The sequence below is a fragment of the Condylura cristata genome, unplaced genomic scaffold (genome assembly GCF_000260355.1).
Source record: "Condylura cristata isolate star-nosed mole 26May11 unplaced genomic scaffold, ConCri1.0 scaffold00011, whole genome shotgun sequence".
NCBI lineage: Eukaryota > Metazoa > Chordata > Mammalia > Eulipotyphla > Talpidae > Condylura > Condylura cristata.
Window position 1 is genome coordinate 35199896 of NW_004567112.1, and position 14719 is coordinate 35214614.

Sequence of the window (14719 nt, forward strand, 5' to 3'; positions counted from 1 at the left end):
AGACAGCATGGAAGTAGTACCCCGGGTTTTTAACACTAGCTTTCTCAAGAGTCTAGGAAGGAAATGGAGACATCATACTGTTTTTGTTTATATATCTTTTAGTGCTTTGCTGGTTGAAACAAACATTTCTCTTTTATAATTTTGGAATGCAACTTAATCGAAGCTTTTTAAAGGTAGTTTGGACCCAGTTTATGAAGAACCAACTAATATGAAGATGATGGAGAACCACTGAAGATTTCTGGGATAGGCAAAGATGTGACCAAGAAAATTAATCTGGCAGGAATATGTATACGAGTTAGAAAAAAAGAGAGGCTGAGGATGGAGAGAGCAATCAGAAGGTTCTTGAAGGAGCTGCTTCATAAGTTAATAAAGAACTCAACTATGATGGTAATAATTGTTAAGGAAGGAAAAAGAGAGAGGGCCAGTAAAGCTGTGGGACATGCAGGTGTAACTACGGGGACAGTGCTCATGGCGGGGGGTAATTTTAAATTTAATTTTGTAACCAACATATCTAATATTTTGAATAAACAGCTGTAAAACCATAGCTACTGCTTCTCTCTTAACTCCCTCCCAACATTCACTTACTTGACATTTACAATACAGAAACTAACAAAGAATACTTACTGGAGACCCCTAAAATTTCAGTGAGCTCCCAAAGTTATCATTCATTTACTCAGCACAGTTGATGGTACATATAAATGCTCTTCATTCCTGGAAGGAATAGCTCCATTCTCTACCCCCCTTGGAATTTCCATTGAGTGAAGGGGATAGATTCTCAACAGAAGTCCCCAGTGATAAATGTTCTGAGAAAGAGTTACAGGAACCTTAACCCAGTACCACGTGGGAGGCTAGAGGAGAGTGGTGTTTAAGCTGAAATGTTGAAAGAACAGTGAGTGAAGTAAAGAGAAAAACAGAAGCTCATTCCAGATAGAAAGAAAAGCATTAGCAAGACCCTGAGGTGGGGTGCAGCATGGCACATGTGACTAATCAAAAAGCAGTCTCTGATAACAGGAGGTGGGGAAAAGGGAGAGAGAAGACAGGCAAAGGCAGAGAGGCGAGTTGAGGCAAATCAAGCCCCAGAGACCCTTCTACCATGAGCTCAATTTGATCCTACGAACAATGAAACTTTAGCGGTTTTAAGCAGAAGGCAAAGATGATCTAATTTGCTTTAATAAATAAATAAATAATCACTCTGGCTTCTACACAGGCTACATTGAAACAACCAGGAAGGCTCACTGGTCAGGTTCACCCATCAGGTCCACAGCTGCCCAGGGACTGAGTTGAGCACATTACAACTATACCTTTCTCTGTGTGGATCCTGCGCCCACTCTGCACGGGCTGGCCTTAGCCTCAGGTGGAGGTGCTTAGCAAGGAGCGGACACTACCCCTCAAGGTGGTAAAGCCAGGCAGGATTCCTCCTGCGGGAGTGATGGCTTGGCATGCTGGGGATTTAAAAAAGAGGTGAAGATATGGATGAAATAGAAGTGAGGCAAGACCCATTTCTTCCCTCAGTGCCACAATTTCTTTATCTATAAAACGGGTTGTTCACGGTACCTACCGGATAGTTGCTATGAGGTCATAATTCATACTTAGTTCTTAGTGTCTGGCACAAAGTCAAAACTCAAAAATTTGTTAGCTTTTTGTTTTGCTCTCCTGAAAGACACGGGGGTGGGGGAGAGTTTACACGAAAATGGATTCCCTGCTGTCCGAGGGGACTACTGGTTGATTCCCAGAGAATGTTTGAGAGCCCCGGGGATCGGGGATCGGCAGGTCTCAGTTACCAAAAGACCAAAGTTTGAGAGTCTTACGTGCGAGTTTTCAGGCCGAGGTAGCTGGTGTGTATATGCTTGTGCTCCTGTGCTTTAAAAATTCTAAGAACCCCCATTTGGGGGCAAAGAAGCAGCCCACTGCCTTCCCCTGAGACCCTGAGGTTGCGGCTTGCCTCCAGAGCCGCCGGAGCTCCAGACGCCAAAACGGCGGGGGCGGAGTCTGGAGAGCTGGGGGCGGGGAAGCGTCGCGGAGGGGCGGGGCCGGCGCCGCAGCCCGCAGCCCCGCCCCCAGCGGAAGTGCCTCCGGGGCGCGCCCCGCCCCCGCGAGGCCGGTTCCCTCGGCTTCTCCTCAGGCTCCCTTTCCCCGGCTCAGTTCGGCTCTTAGAGTGAGTTCCGCAAGGGCCCCAACGCCAGCTCCGAAGAGGAGGCCCTGGGTCTGCTTATCGGCCTGTCTTCGGCAGTGCGCTCTGTCCCTTCCACTCCCCCGCCCTCCCTTTCATTTCTCTGTAACCAGCGCGGCGGCAGGCGCCGCGGGGAACCTCTCAGGTAAAGACTCGGCTAGTAAGGGCGCAGGTGTGGGTGTCTCCTGGGCCTTACGGACTAGGGAGCGTCTTAAGGCAGGTGCCTGGCTTTTTTCCAAAGCGACTGTACTGACAGTGGGGATCCGGGAGGGCGGATGCGAACCCCAAGAGAGCTGCAGTACTCTGTGGAAGCAGAGGGGGCGGGGCTGAAGCCCCCCAGAGCCTCCGGACCGGGTTATTTGTAGTCCCGCGTCTTGCGCAGGCTCCGTGGTGCTGGAAGGTGGTGAGCTGGTTGGGTGGGGGTGGGTGGGTCCCGGCCCGGGCACCCGAGGGTTATCCCCCTCACCCACTCACCCACCCATCCACCCACTCCTCTCGGTGACTGGGGTCTGACAGTCGCCCCGCCCGGGCGTACACAATCTCAGGTTTGCAGAATGAAAATCAATAAAATCGATGCAGTGCAAAGACACGAAACATGTTGGATTGTTATTATTTGCGTTTGTTAAGTTATTATTTTTTTTAACTTCTTTCTTGAAAAAAGGTGACTTCGACTCCGAAAAGGGCCTCAAAGAGAGTCACAAAATGCTCCCTGGTTTGTGGATAGGGTTAGGGGCCTGTCCGTGGTACAAACTTCCCCCAGTTGCTTTGCGGGGTCTGGCGGAGGCGGCGGCAGTGCAGTGGGCTTCTGGATATGCTTTTCCACCGTGCCTCATTGTCGGCACTTTGGGGATATGCCCCCCCTTCAGTACCATTTCCCGGGTTCACCACCCCCACGTCCCGGGGGCCGCACTTCCTCCCCTCCTCTGAGCTCTCCCCGGCGCTTTAAATAATGATATTTGCATGCAGGGAGCGATTCATAAATATGTCAGGGCCGGTGAAATATAGGCAACATTTCAAACTTTCTATTTAAAAAACATGAATTATGGCCGCGGAAAATGTGTTCCCATTTAAAGGCGATACGAAGTATTTGGTGTCTCGTCCCCGGGCCCATCCATCACGCAGACAATAAAGAGAGTTTTTCGCCCTGACACCCGCGATTTATGGGCGCCCTTCTCTGCCCTCATCACTCACCCGCCGCGGCCGGCCTGGCGACAGGTCCCGCGGAGAGACCGGCGGCTGCCACCCCCCTCCCACCCACTCAGCCGCACACTTTGAGCCCCCACTAGCCCCCCAGGACTGCGGATCCCAGGGGCAGATTCCCCGGAGTTGGGAGGTCAGTGGTGACGATCGGGGCTGCCAAGTGGGAACTGGAACCACAGTAGTGGTCTCACCTCTAAGCAAAGCCACTCGTGGCCTGAGCAGAGTGCGCGCGGAGGAGCGGTCCAGCGTCCCCGCCTTGCCCATGGATCGCCGCACAGCGCGGGGAAGTTTGCAGCTCAGGCGGCTGGCCGGGAGGTTATTTACAAGCGGGTTCGAAGTGAGGTGAGAAGAGTGAACAGGGAGCTCCCTAGGCCAATTTCTGGCTATTCGGCTCCTGGGAAGGCGAACTCGTCCCAAGCTTTCATGAGCCTTGCGGGAGCAAAGCTTTCTATAACTTTGACAAAGCTGTCTCCTCTCTGGTGTGATCCCTACGAATACACCCTAGGCGGATACGGCATCTTGGCAACTGTTTTGTTTTTTTTTTAATTGGGATCAAGGATTTGGCGAGAAATCAGGAAGTGAAGCCCCCCCTCCAGGCCCCTCCCTAGCGTTTTGCTTGGCCAGGCTCTGGCTCCCGGTGCCCTTTCCATCCACTACCCCACCGCGCTCGCAGAGTAGCACCGGGTGCTCCCGAAGCCGTCACCGACTCTGCACTGCAAACTTGCATGGAAGAAAGTTCTGTCTTCATCTACTGCAAAATTTGCTTTCAGTTTTCGCTGCGGGCGGACTCGGTCCCGCGGGTTCCCCAAGCATCCGCGGGGTGGGGGTGGGGGTGGCCTGGCACTATAGGACAGCGAGAGACCTCTAGGCCTGCGGATGCCGATAGTCCATGCTTGGGGGCCAGACCTGCAGCAGCCCAAGCATGAGGAGCCACGTCGTCCCGTGATGGGGTGGGCTGATGCATCTTCGTATATGCGAACCGAGAGCGTTTTCCTGCAGGATGCCTGCGAGCTGGACTTCTGATACAGGCCACGCAAACCTCAGCCAGAGAAATCCCATCGATTCTAAAAATGACAAGGTTGAATTTATTAAATCGAGAATCACGAGTAAGTGCAGGGAGATAACAATTATAGAAACAGCTTCATGTGCGGTGTGAAAGGAAGATCAGTTCTGGTTTCAAGGGCATGTAACATAACATCTGAATATTTAGACCTATAGAAGGGCAGTAAATGCTATTAAATTCTCTCTGTGTGTACAGAATTAAGTTGGAAAAATTCTATAGCAAGAGACTTTTTACTATCCCTGCTTGGATATAATATGGGCTGAAGAGCGCACTTATGCACAAGAACCACTCAGCGAAAATTTCCAATAGCCAGAGTGAGTTCACATCGCTGAAGGGTGCGATATATGTGCCTCTTTAAATACCTGCGGCATGGCAGAGGTGAAATAAACCTATTAGAAAAACAAATACTCAGATTATTGAGCCACTTCATAGAGACAGTATTTCTGGGTGTGGGAGAAAATATTCCTACCAGGTGGGCTGTGGAATGTGCGCACAAATAGAGAGGCTTTCGGAATCCGGGGTTAGGGGCCACGAACCAGCAGCTCCTAGGACTGAGCACACTGAGGTAGACCATTTGCTATTCTCAGCCTCGGACACGGGCTTGACTGCTGGGATAGGCTTTGCTGGGGCAGCCAGTATTTTCCCCATCACACCAGCGGAGAGGTAGCCTCCTCCAAGCGCCAAACCCTGCATTTAGGGTATCAGGGCCTCTGGTTGGTACACCAGCTCTTCCTTCTCACACACTTCAACCATCCCTTAATTCTGACTCCCCCCGGCCCTGGCAAGCACCATTTGGGCCTATCGATTTGGATGGAGTGTGAGCACGGAAAGAGGCAGGTCATGCTTGGTTCCGAGGCTCTTCTAAGCGCAAAGCCGGAGGCCCCGGGGGAAAAGGCCACGATTTCACGCGGGTCAGGAATCCAGGCCCCACCCAGTCTGCCCAAAGACCAATGTGAGGCCATAGAAGCGGTTATCTGGGCGTATTTACTTATGAAATGCCAGGCACCCCCTCACATACTCCAGGCTGTGGCCCAGATCCCGTGTGGGTATCCTCCGCATATTTGCAAACCCCAGGCAAAGCTTTCAGCGAAGTCCGCGATGCTGCAGCTGTGAAATTCCAATACCAAATACTAATTCCCGAACAGGACTCTTGCCACCCTCTACCCTTCTCACTGCCAGGCTTTCTCTTTTTCTCTTTCTCTCACACGATCCAATTGCACCCGGCCTATCAACAGGCGTCAAGCTTCTGCTTGGGACGAAATGAGAAAGGATTTTGTCATGCATTACTGGGAATTGCGCACACTCCTGAAGCAGCCCTGCCGCAGTGAAATAACCCCGGCCCTGAGAATACTCTGCTTTGGAGTGTGGCTGCGCAGAAGTGGTATATACGGTATACGGTGAAAAGGCAGAGAGAAGGGGAAATATTTCTTGGCAAGTATGAAAAGAGTAAAAGAAGGGAGTAAGGGGGGAAGGTTAGGGAGCCAAGGAAGAAGCGGGAGAAGAATTAAAGAGAGAGAGAGAGAGAAGAGGAGGAAAAGAGAGAGAGACAGGGAGGAGCCCAGAAGAGTGCAGGCCGCGGCGGTGTCCCAGACCAAGCCAGCGCTTGACTGCTGCGAGGCGATTACCTCTGCGGCCCCTAGATGAGGTGACGGTCGCCGGGGACCACTCCCCAATAGTCCCGCGAATCTGGGCCTGGCTCCCAGTTGGGAAGGGCGGGCCTGGGTCCAGCGGCCTCCGCGCATTCTTTCTCTCCCCCTCCAGTGAGACCACAAGGCGGGGCGGGACCCAGTGGGGAGGCCCCCAGGGGCGCGCGCCAGTCCGGGACTGTTTGGGCGCTCTGGGCCAGGCTTTCCAGCTCGCCGGGTCTGACCTGTCAGGCGGATTATCTTCGAGGGAGATTAATAGGGGAGGCGGGCTGCAATAATAATCGTTTTGTTTGATGTGACAACTCTGATAGGCGTTGATTTACTTACAAACTGATAGGCTTTTAATTGAGCGCCTCCGCCGAGCCCGAGATGAAAGGGAAGCGGCGGTGAAAGGCGGCCCGCCTGCCCTCCGGCCTCAATACTGATTAGCCATCTCGACAGTGAATAGTTCAAGGCATTTTCAAACTTTTTTCCTCAGCTCTCTCCCCTTCCTTCTCCTCCCACCCCCTCCTCAAATATCTGCCATGCCCACTCTTTTTTTTTTTTTTGTAGGAAAAAAAAAATCATTTCCATTGTGTGCAAATAAAATCCGCAGGACATCCACGCCAACAGCCGCTGGGGGTTGGAGGCTTTAGGCCTGTCGCGGGGTAATTAATAACTCCCCCCCACACACCCCTACAGTCCGCGGGGGCCTTTGGAGATTTGGCCTCCCAGGCGAGGTGAGCAGGCTCTGATGTTGGCGACTCCCAAGAGCCCTGGGCTCTCAGGCCCCCAGGCGCCCCCGTGCGCTCGGACCTTCCCAGTTGGGTTTGCAGAAGAGCGAGAGCCCTCGGACAATCACCCGTGCACTCGCAGCACTGCGCGGGCCCTCCAGCCGGTGTGACTACATCGTGGTACTCCTTTCGTGGAGCACACTCGGGTTCCCCCAGGCTTTGGGCACTGGGGGTGCAGCCCCTGAGCCGCCCTGATGAGAAGAATGCTGCTAGGATTCCGGGAGAGAGAAAAGTCTGTCTGGAGACTGAGGGGAGGGGGTGAATAGGCGCCCGCGGTCTTCTACAATCCTGGCTGCCACCCACAGAATTCAGTGCTTGGGCCTCGCGAGGAAGCCACAGAGACATGAGGCCCACTGCTGGGCTCTGGAAGCAGTTGATCCCGGCAAAAACCTGACTGGAGCGCACTCAAAGACACAGACTCTAACACACCCGCAGGGTACCAGCGGCCTCAGACACGCTTCCCTGCGGAGAAGGCTTAAGACAGTCCCGCCCTCTGAAACAGGCACCTGGAGCTCACTCCCGGCAGATCATTCAGACAACGTTCACAGCCTTGCCTGCGGCCTCTCATTGACTCACCTTTCTCAGGTTTTGCACAGGCAAACTCTCCAAACCCATTGAACGTAGGTGTTTCCAAAGGGTTCTTACATCTACACACAAGCACACAGCTCAAAGCATACCGCCTCATTCCCCTATTCTCTCTTTTCCAAATTAGCTTAGTCCAGTTACCATCTCAAGTTTACCAACCTAAAGACTCAAGGGATTATATTAAAGAGCAGAAAAAGAATGCCTACGAGAAAATTCTAAAACTCACCCCAGAAAGTTCTCATTACCTGCGTGGAGTAGGAAGCAGACTAAAATGAGAGAAGGGGGGGCTGGAGGTGAGGGGATGGAGAGAGAGAAAAGGGTGAACACGGCCGAGAGTAAATACCAGACCAGAACTCCGTGAGTTTGGGGCTCAGCACTGGGTAAGCGACGGTGGAAACATATTCTCCAGGCCCGGCCCCAGCCCCCTGCGCGGGTACAAACTGGCTCCTGGATCCCACAGCCGCTCTTTGCCCCACCATTTATCCAAAGGAACTGACAACAAAAGAAGAACAGGGTAGGAAAAGTGGGGGAGGGGAGATTCAAAGTCCTCCAAGTCATTCCGAGGAAGAGGACACGTCCTCCTACTCTCCGCCTTCCAGCTTCTGGAGGTGACCCCCGAACTCGCTCCAGACGCTGCCAAAGCTCTGAGAAAGCACATAGCGGCATGGGCATAAATACACACTTGTGCACCCAGATCCAGGCACACGAAAGCATGCACAGCGCCTCCCCTCTTCCTTTCAAACAGCCCGAGTGACGGTGCAAATCGAGGGGAACGCGGCAGTCCCGCTCTGCTTCCCTGGAAGAACCCGTGTTCCCACAGGCAGTCACCCCCTCCCTCTGTCGTTCCTTTTCTTTGCTCTCCCAGCGCAGGTCAGTCCCAGCTCGGCGTTCCAGTTAATTCAAACTAACAACCTGAAGTAACCCCAGCTACCGAGTCTACGGTGATGGCACAGGGGTGACGGAGGTTTAGGCAAGAAGGCCTGAGTGAGCCTGACACACAGCTCCCCCAGACACCCAGGCTCAGGTCTCTTCTTTGCAGCCTCTTAGTAAGAAGAGGTCAGAAAATCCTAGTGGGGTCAGAAAATTGGAAGGGGTTAGTGCCCCGTCATTGACCTCCAACATTCAAGGTTACGTTGTTGGTGGGGCTCTTGGAAAGTAGTCTCCGAGTTTAGGGTCGGGACACTACAGAGGATGAGGTCCGCTGAAAGCTGGCAGCCTGACATCGCACACTACATGCCCAGGATGGAATAAGGTGGTGGTGGGGGGGGGGGTGTTGTGAAGGGGAATCTCCCGCGTTAGATGTCACCTCCTCCCTTCTCTTGTACTCCGAGCTGCTGGGAACTCCGCAGCCTCAACGGACCCAAGTCCCCAGAGGTGGAAGGGTGTATCCCTCTCTCCCACACAGAGGGGCAAGAGGCTCACCCTAGGCCTGCGCTCCCCTCTCAGTGCCCTGGGGCGCACCTGCGCACTTTCCTCTCACTATCATTTTCCTGACGCTGAGCGCCTCTTTCCCCTCTTTCATTCTTTTTCTTAGAGGCCCCCCTCCTATCCCCGGTGGCTGTTCCTCTTTCCCCCTCCTCCAATTCCCCCTCTGTCTCTTCTTTCCTCTATGTCTCTCTCCCTCTCTCCCTTTCCCTTCAAGTCGCACCCGCCTTGTAATCAGCAACAAAAGCTGACATAAATCACGGGCGGATTGACAAGAGCTGACAAATAACTGATTGATTGCGGTCGAGGAACATTGACAATTGATGGAGGGGTGGAGATGCCCAAAGAAATGGGGGGAGGAGGAGAGAACAGGAGAGGGTGGCAGGGGAGAGTAAGAATGGGGGTGGGGGGACGCGAGTGTGAAACAGAGGAAACACGTGACCCGGCCCTGCACCAATCTGCGCGTCGCGGGACGTCACATGGCGGAGAAGGGCGGAGAGCCCCGCGCGCAGCGCCCAGGAGAGCAGCCACCGCCTCCGCTGCCCACCTAGCTTCTGGTTCTCCGCTGCCGAATCTTAGGAAATCAAAGCGGGAGGGCGAACTTCTTCAGCACCCGCTCCTCAACCTTTCTGTATCCTGGCGGCCGTGCCTTAAGAGATTCGAATTACTGAAAAGGAGAGAATATTTGGTGTGCGGACCCCCTTGTGCGCCCCTGCAGTGGACCGTACAGTTGTTGTCCAGACACCCGCAGGTGTGCCTCGCGGACACCACCTCAATCTGTTCCTCGCGCACACCCTCCAGCGAAAGGTTTCAGTTTATTTTCGAGCTGGGAAAAAGGACAACCGGGAGGGAAAAAAGAGGGAGGCGGCAGATAGCAAACGTAAAATAAATGTCCAGCTAGTCCTCGCAGCGAAATCGAGGGAGGGGACACGCAGCGGGGCGGCGAAGAGGGAGCTGCCCATTAAAACCAGCGCTGAGAGTCCTGGCGGCGGCGGCGGCGGCGGCGCGGGACGCGTCACATCCCCTTGACCCTCCAATCACCTCGGGCTCCCATTTGATTGGAAGGCGGCAAAGGCTTTAATCTCCCCCTCGGTGCAGCTGCTTTTGAAGTGAGTTTCCTCGCCAGAGCACGGGCTGGACAGGCAGCGGCTCGCATCGCAGAGCTCAGCGCCGGCGCCGGGCCGCAAGTGCGCAGCGCAGGGCGCAGCCCGAGGCGGACATCGCGAGCGATCCGTCACTCCCGCAGTCGGGTCGGCTCCTCCCGCTCGGTCACGGCTCCTCCGCGGGCCACCCAGGATTATTCGCTTCTGAGTCCAGGCGCCGAGAAGGTGTTCTGGGCGCTGGTGGCCGCTGCGCCAGCTCCTCCTCCTCCTGCTGCTGCTCCTACTCCTGGGGCGAGCGCGCAGCCCCGAGACCGCCCCGCGCCTCCCGGAGCCCTCCCCCCGCTGCTCCCATGCGCGCGGGTGGGTCATGAGCACAGCGCCCTCGCTTTCTGCCCTAAGAAGCAGTAAGCACAGCGGCGGCAGCGGCGGCGGCGGCAGTAGTGCGGACCCTGCCTGGACCAGCGCACTCTCTGGAAATAGCTCCGGCCCCGGCCCAGGCTCGTCCCCGGCCGGTAGCACCAAGCCTTTTGTGCACGCCGTGCCCCCCTCTGACCCTCTCCGCCAGGCTAACCGCCTGCCCATCAAGGTGCTGAAGATGCTGACTGCACGGACTGGCCACATTTTGCACCCGGAGTACCTGCAGCCCCTGCCTTCTACTCCCGTCAGCCCCATCGAGGTAAGGACCCTCTCCCAGGATAAAGCTGGGACTACCCCCTGGCTGCTGCCCCATGGGATTTCTTTCTTCTGGACGTTGGGGATGGGACTGGGGAGTCAAAATGATTCAGCTCCAGGGTTGGGGGGGAGGATAGTGGGATAGTGCCCCCGCACCTTAAAACTAGGGCGGAAGGTGGGGGGATGGTAGCCTGGGGTGTGAATGCTAGGGGGAAAGACAGCCAAAACTTGTTTCGCCCTTTGGTATTAAGGTCCTACCCCGACCCAGGCCCAGGTCCCCTCACACTCCGCGGGGAAGACAAACCGGAGTACAAAATACAGTTCCCAAGTCGTAGTTCTCTGAAACTGCCAACCACCAGGCCCTTACTACGAAAAATTTAGGGATGGGGGAGAGGGCACCGTTCTGGGTCTAGGGGTCAGAAACCCAATTATTCTGTGAGTTTTTAAACACCCAGTTAACACTTAGGTAAGGCGGAAAAGATCCTGATTGGGAGGGACTTAGGGGGTCCTAAGTCCTTTCTCAAAGGTGAATGACTGAGTGAGTGTGTGAATGAGTGTGTGTGTGCGCGCGTGTGTGCAGGCGTGCGCGTGTGCGTGTGTGTAGGGAGTGCCATCTGAAAAAGCACCTCGGAGCTGGGAGGATCTTCGTGGGCCATTGCGGAGGAGCGTTCGAACCCTCTAACCCAGGATTCTAAAGGATCTTCCCTTCTTTTTCTTTGTGCCCCCACACATGTCTGACCCCGCAGCTTGATGCCAAGAAGAGCCCGCTGGCGCTGTTGGCGCAAACATGCTCACAGATCGGGAAGCCAGACCCCTCGCCCTCCTCCAAACTCTCCTCGGTCGCCTCCAATGGGGGCGGTGCGGGTGGTGCCGGCGGTGGCGCCGGGGGCGACAAGGACGCCAAGTCGGGCCCCCTCAAGCTGAGTGATATCGGCGTGGAGGACAAGTCTAGCTTCAAGCCGTACTCCAAACCTGGCTCGGATAAGAAGGAGCCGGGAGGCGGCGGCGGCGGAGGCGGTGGCGGCGGTGGCGGCGGCGGGGGGGTTTCAGCAGAGAAGTCCGGATTCCGGGTACCGAGCGCCACCTGCCAGCCATTTACGCCCAGGACAGGCAGCCCAAGCTCCAGCGCCTCGGCCTGCTCGCCAGGAAGCATGCTGCCTTCGGCCGGGGGTGGCCCAGAGGGCAAGGACGACAAGAAGGACCCAGACGCGGGTGGAGGCGGCGGCGGCAGCAAGAGTTCTGGGGGCACCTCGGCCGAAGGGGGACCCACGGGGCTGGCGCACGGCCGGATTAGCTGCGGCGGCGGGATTAATGTGGACGTGAACCAGCACCCAGATGGGGGCCCTGGGGGCAAAGCTCTTGGCTCAGACTGCGGCGGCTCGACGGGCTCCAGCTCCGGTTCGGGCCCGGGAGCGCCCACCTCCTCCTCGGTGCTGGGCTCTGGGCTGGTGGCGCCAGTATCGCCCTACAAACCGGGCCAGACAGTGTTTCCTCTGCCTCCTGCGGGCATGACCTACCCAGGCAGCCTGGCTGGGGCCTACGCCGGCTACCCGCCCCAGTTCTTGCCGCACGGCGTGGCGCTCGACCCCACCAAGCCCGGCAGCCTGGTGGGGGCGCAACTGGCGGCGGCCGCGGCGGGTTCTCTGGGCTGCAGCAAGCCGGCGGGTTCAAGCCCCTTGGCCGGGGCGTCGCCGCCGTCGGTGATGACAGCCAGTCTGTGCCGGGACCCGTACTGTCTCAGCTACCACTGCGCCAGTCATCTGGCAGGGGCGGCGGCAGCCAGTGCATCTTGCGCACACGACCCGGCCGCCGCAGCCGCGGCGCTCAAGTCCGGATACCCGCTGGTGTACCCCACCCACCCGCTGCACGGCGTTCACTCGTCACTAACGGCCGCCGCCGCGGCCGGCGCCACCCCGCCCTCCCTGGCCGGTCATCCCCTCTACCCTTACGGCTTCATGCTCCCTAACGACCCGCTCCCCCACATCTGCAACTGGGTGTCGGCCAACGGGCCGTGCGACAAGCGCTTCGCCACGTCCGAAGAGCTGCTGAGCCACTTGCGGACCCATACGGCCTTCCCCGGGACAGACAAACTGCTGTCGGGCTATCCCAGCTCGTCGTCTCTGGCCAGCGCCGCCGCGGCCGCCATGGCTTGCCACATGCACATCCCTACGTCGGGCGCTCCTGGCAGCCCCGGGACGCTGGCGCTGCGCAGCCCCCACCACGCGCTGGGACTCAGCAGCCGCTACCACCCCTACTCCAAGAGCCCGCTCCCCACACCCGGCGCCCCGGTGCCAGTGCCCGCCGCCACCGGACCCTACTACTCCCCCTATGCCCTCTACGGACAGAGACTGACCACGGCCTCGGCGCTGGGGTATCAGTGAGGGCGGTGGGGAGCGCCAGCCGGGGAGAGTAAGGAGCTAGGGGAGGGGAGGAGCCTAAGGAGGGGCGGCCGCGGGGCAGAGGCTACTGTCCCCCTGCGAGTGGGGAAGACCGGGGCCAGGAAAAGGAAAATATACATACCGTACCTATCTATCCGAAAGAGCGACAGAGACCCGATGGGAAACTCCTTTTGCCCCCAATTCTCACCTCCCCACCCAAACTTTATAAAAGTTGGAAAAATATCATTTGACTTTTTATAGAAAAAAGAAGAAGAAAATAATTGAGAAGGTGTTCAACTGAGGACTGCGTCGGTGGACACTGGTATTTATTTATGTTAGCTCCAAGCGGACCCGTGGTTCAAAAGTGCATTATTTAGTTTGAGCTCCGTAGGCAGAAAGGAGGGGGAAAAAAATAAAACTCGAGGGTAAAAATGTGGAAAACAAACCCTCCTGTCCCTTGTAGATTATAAATAAATACAAAACCGCCACAGAACTAGAGGTCTTCTCTTTAATGTTACTTTAAAATTGCTATGATTGTATTGTACGTTCTTATTTAATGTCTGATTGAAACACAAATTTACATGCATGTTTGTTACAAAAAATGAAAAAAAGCAACAAAACAAGTCACAATTTGTCAGCTCTGATTTCAAATTGCAATTATTTTTAAGGTGTATACCATCGAAAGAGAATGGGTATTTTTTTGTATGTATTCTGGAAGAAAACAAAAAAAAAAGGAAAAACAATTCTATTCCAAAACCTCATTTGCCTTATTTTGTTCTTTAAAAGGAACACTTAACTATTTTTAATTTTTAAGTCCACCCGCTGAGAAGGGGACAAGTAAGGTTTACGTCATGTACTAAAATAATAGACAATGTATCGCTTTAAAGATTAAAATTCCGTATATTTGATGTATTAAAAGGTTTTACTTCTTCTTATCTTTTTTATTTTATTTTTTATTTTTTATTTATTATTATTATTATTATTTTGGTTGAAGAGAGAAAAAAGCATGGTAGTTTGGGCCGAAGTGGGTTCCTGGGCCTGCCTCATGGTCACTCCTTCCCAGGAAGGTGGCCGCATTTTCGACTGTTTTGTTGTGCTCTTCAGGAAGAGGCTAAGGCTGTGGAAAGACTGGCCATTCGTGGCCGGCCTTTGGAACAGGATTTTAAGGAGGGCTTTCACAACTTGAAAAAATAGTGTCCTTAGCTATATAATTCATTTCGTTTTTAATCTTTCTCCCAGCAGCCGGTTTGTTTAAAGTGAAGGGGGGGGGGGAACGGAGATTTAAAAAAATTTTTTTTCTTTCTTGACATTTTCGGGAGTTGGGTTTCGTTTTGTGCAAACAGCCGCTCAGGCAAGGACTCTACCTCCCTGCCTCCAACGCACTTTCCCAGCATCTTCAGGCCGGGGTGGGGTGAGGTTGGGGTGCCGCGGGCGCTTGAGGACTTATTTCCCCGTCCTGAGGAGCGCGCGGCGGAACCCTCACTCCCTCGGGGGGAAGTGAGCTCGGTCCCCTTTACTTCTGCCCTTGGCCAGAGGCGGCGGAGAGCCCCCCCCAGCTGCCCCCCACTTCCCCGGCAGCTTCCTCGCCCCTGAGTTGGGGCGCGCGGCGGGCCGCGCGGCGACTGCTCTTCCGCGTTGCGATTTCTCTGCTGCGCTCGCTGCGTCCCGGCCTACGCCGCCCGAGAGCGCGCAGGGGCGCGGGAC

The 14719-nt window shown here is 55.4% G+C and overlaps 2 protein-coding genes across 3 annotated transcripts; one reads left to right on the forward strand and one right to left on the reverse strand.

Moving 5' to 3' along the window:
• Positions 1 to 3939: 3939 nt before the first annotated feature.
• LOC105853523 lies at positions 3940 to 10336 on the reverse strand. 2 transcript variants are annotated; one of them, XR_001145367.1, is made up of 2 exons: positions 6059 to 6106; positions 3940 to 4434 (listed from the first exon to the last, which is right to left on the reverse strand). XR_001145367.1 is itself a non-coding variant. In XM_012723959.1 (2 exons), exons 1-2 carry the CDS (start codon positions 10332 to 10334, stop codon positions 4137 to 4139), a joined length of 729 nt encoding a protein of 242 aa, XP_012579413.1. In that variant the 5' UTR covers positions 10335 to 10336; the 3' UTR covers positions 3940 to 4136. The 2 variants fall into 2 exon arrangements, 1 of the variants encoding a protein (XP_012579413.1); XM_012723959.1 differs by lacking the exon at positions 6059 to 6106 and adding an exon at positions 9904 to 10336.
• Positions 9837 to 13946, forward strand: ZNF503 (zinc finger protein 503). The gene is made up of 2 exons (XM_004680741.2): positions 9837 to 10641; positions 11384 to 13946. Exons 1-2 carry the CDS (start codon positions 10333 to 10335, stop codon positions 13016 to 13018), a joined length of 1944 nt encoding a protein of 647 aa, XP_004680798.1. The 5' UTR covers positions 9837 to 10332; the 3' UTR covers positions 13019 to 13946.
• Positions 13947 to 14719: the final 773 nt, after the last annotated feature.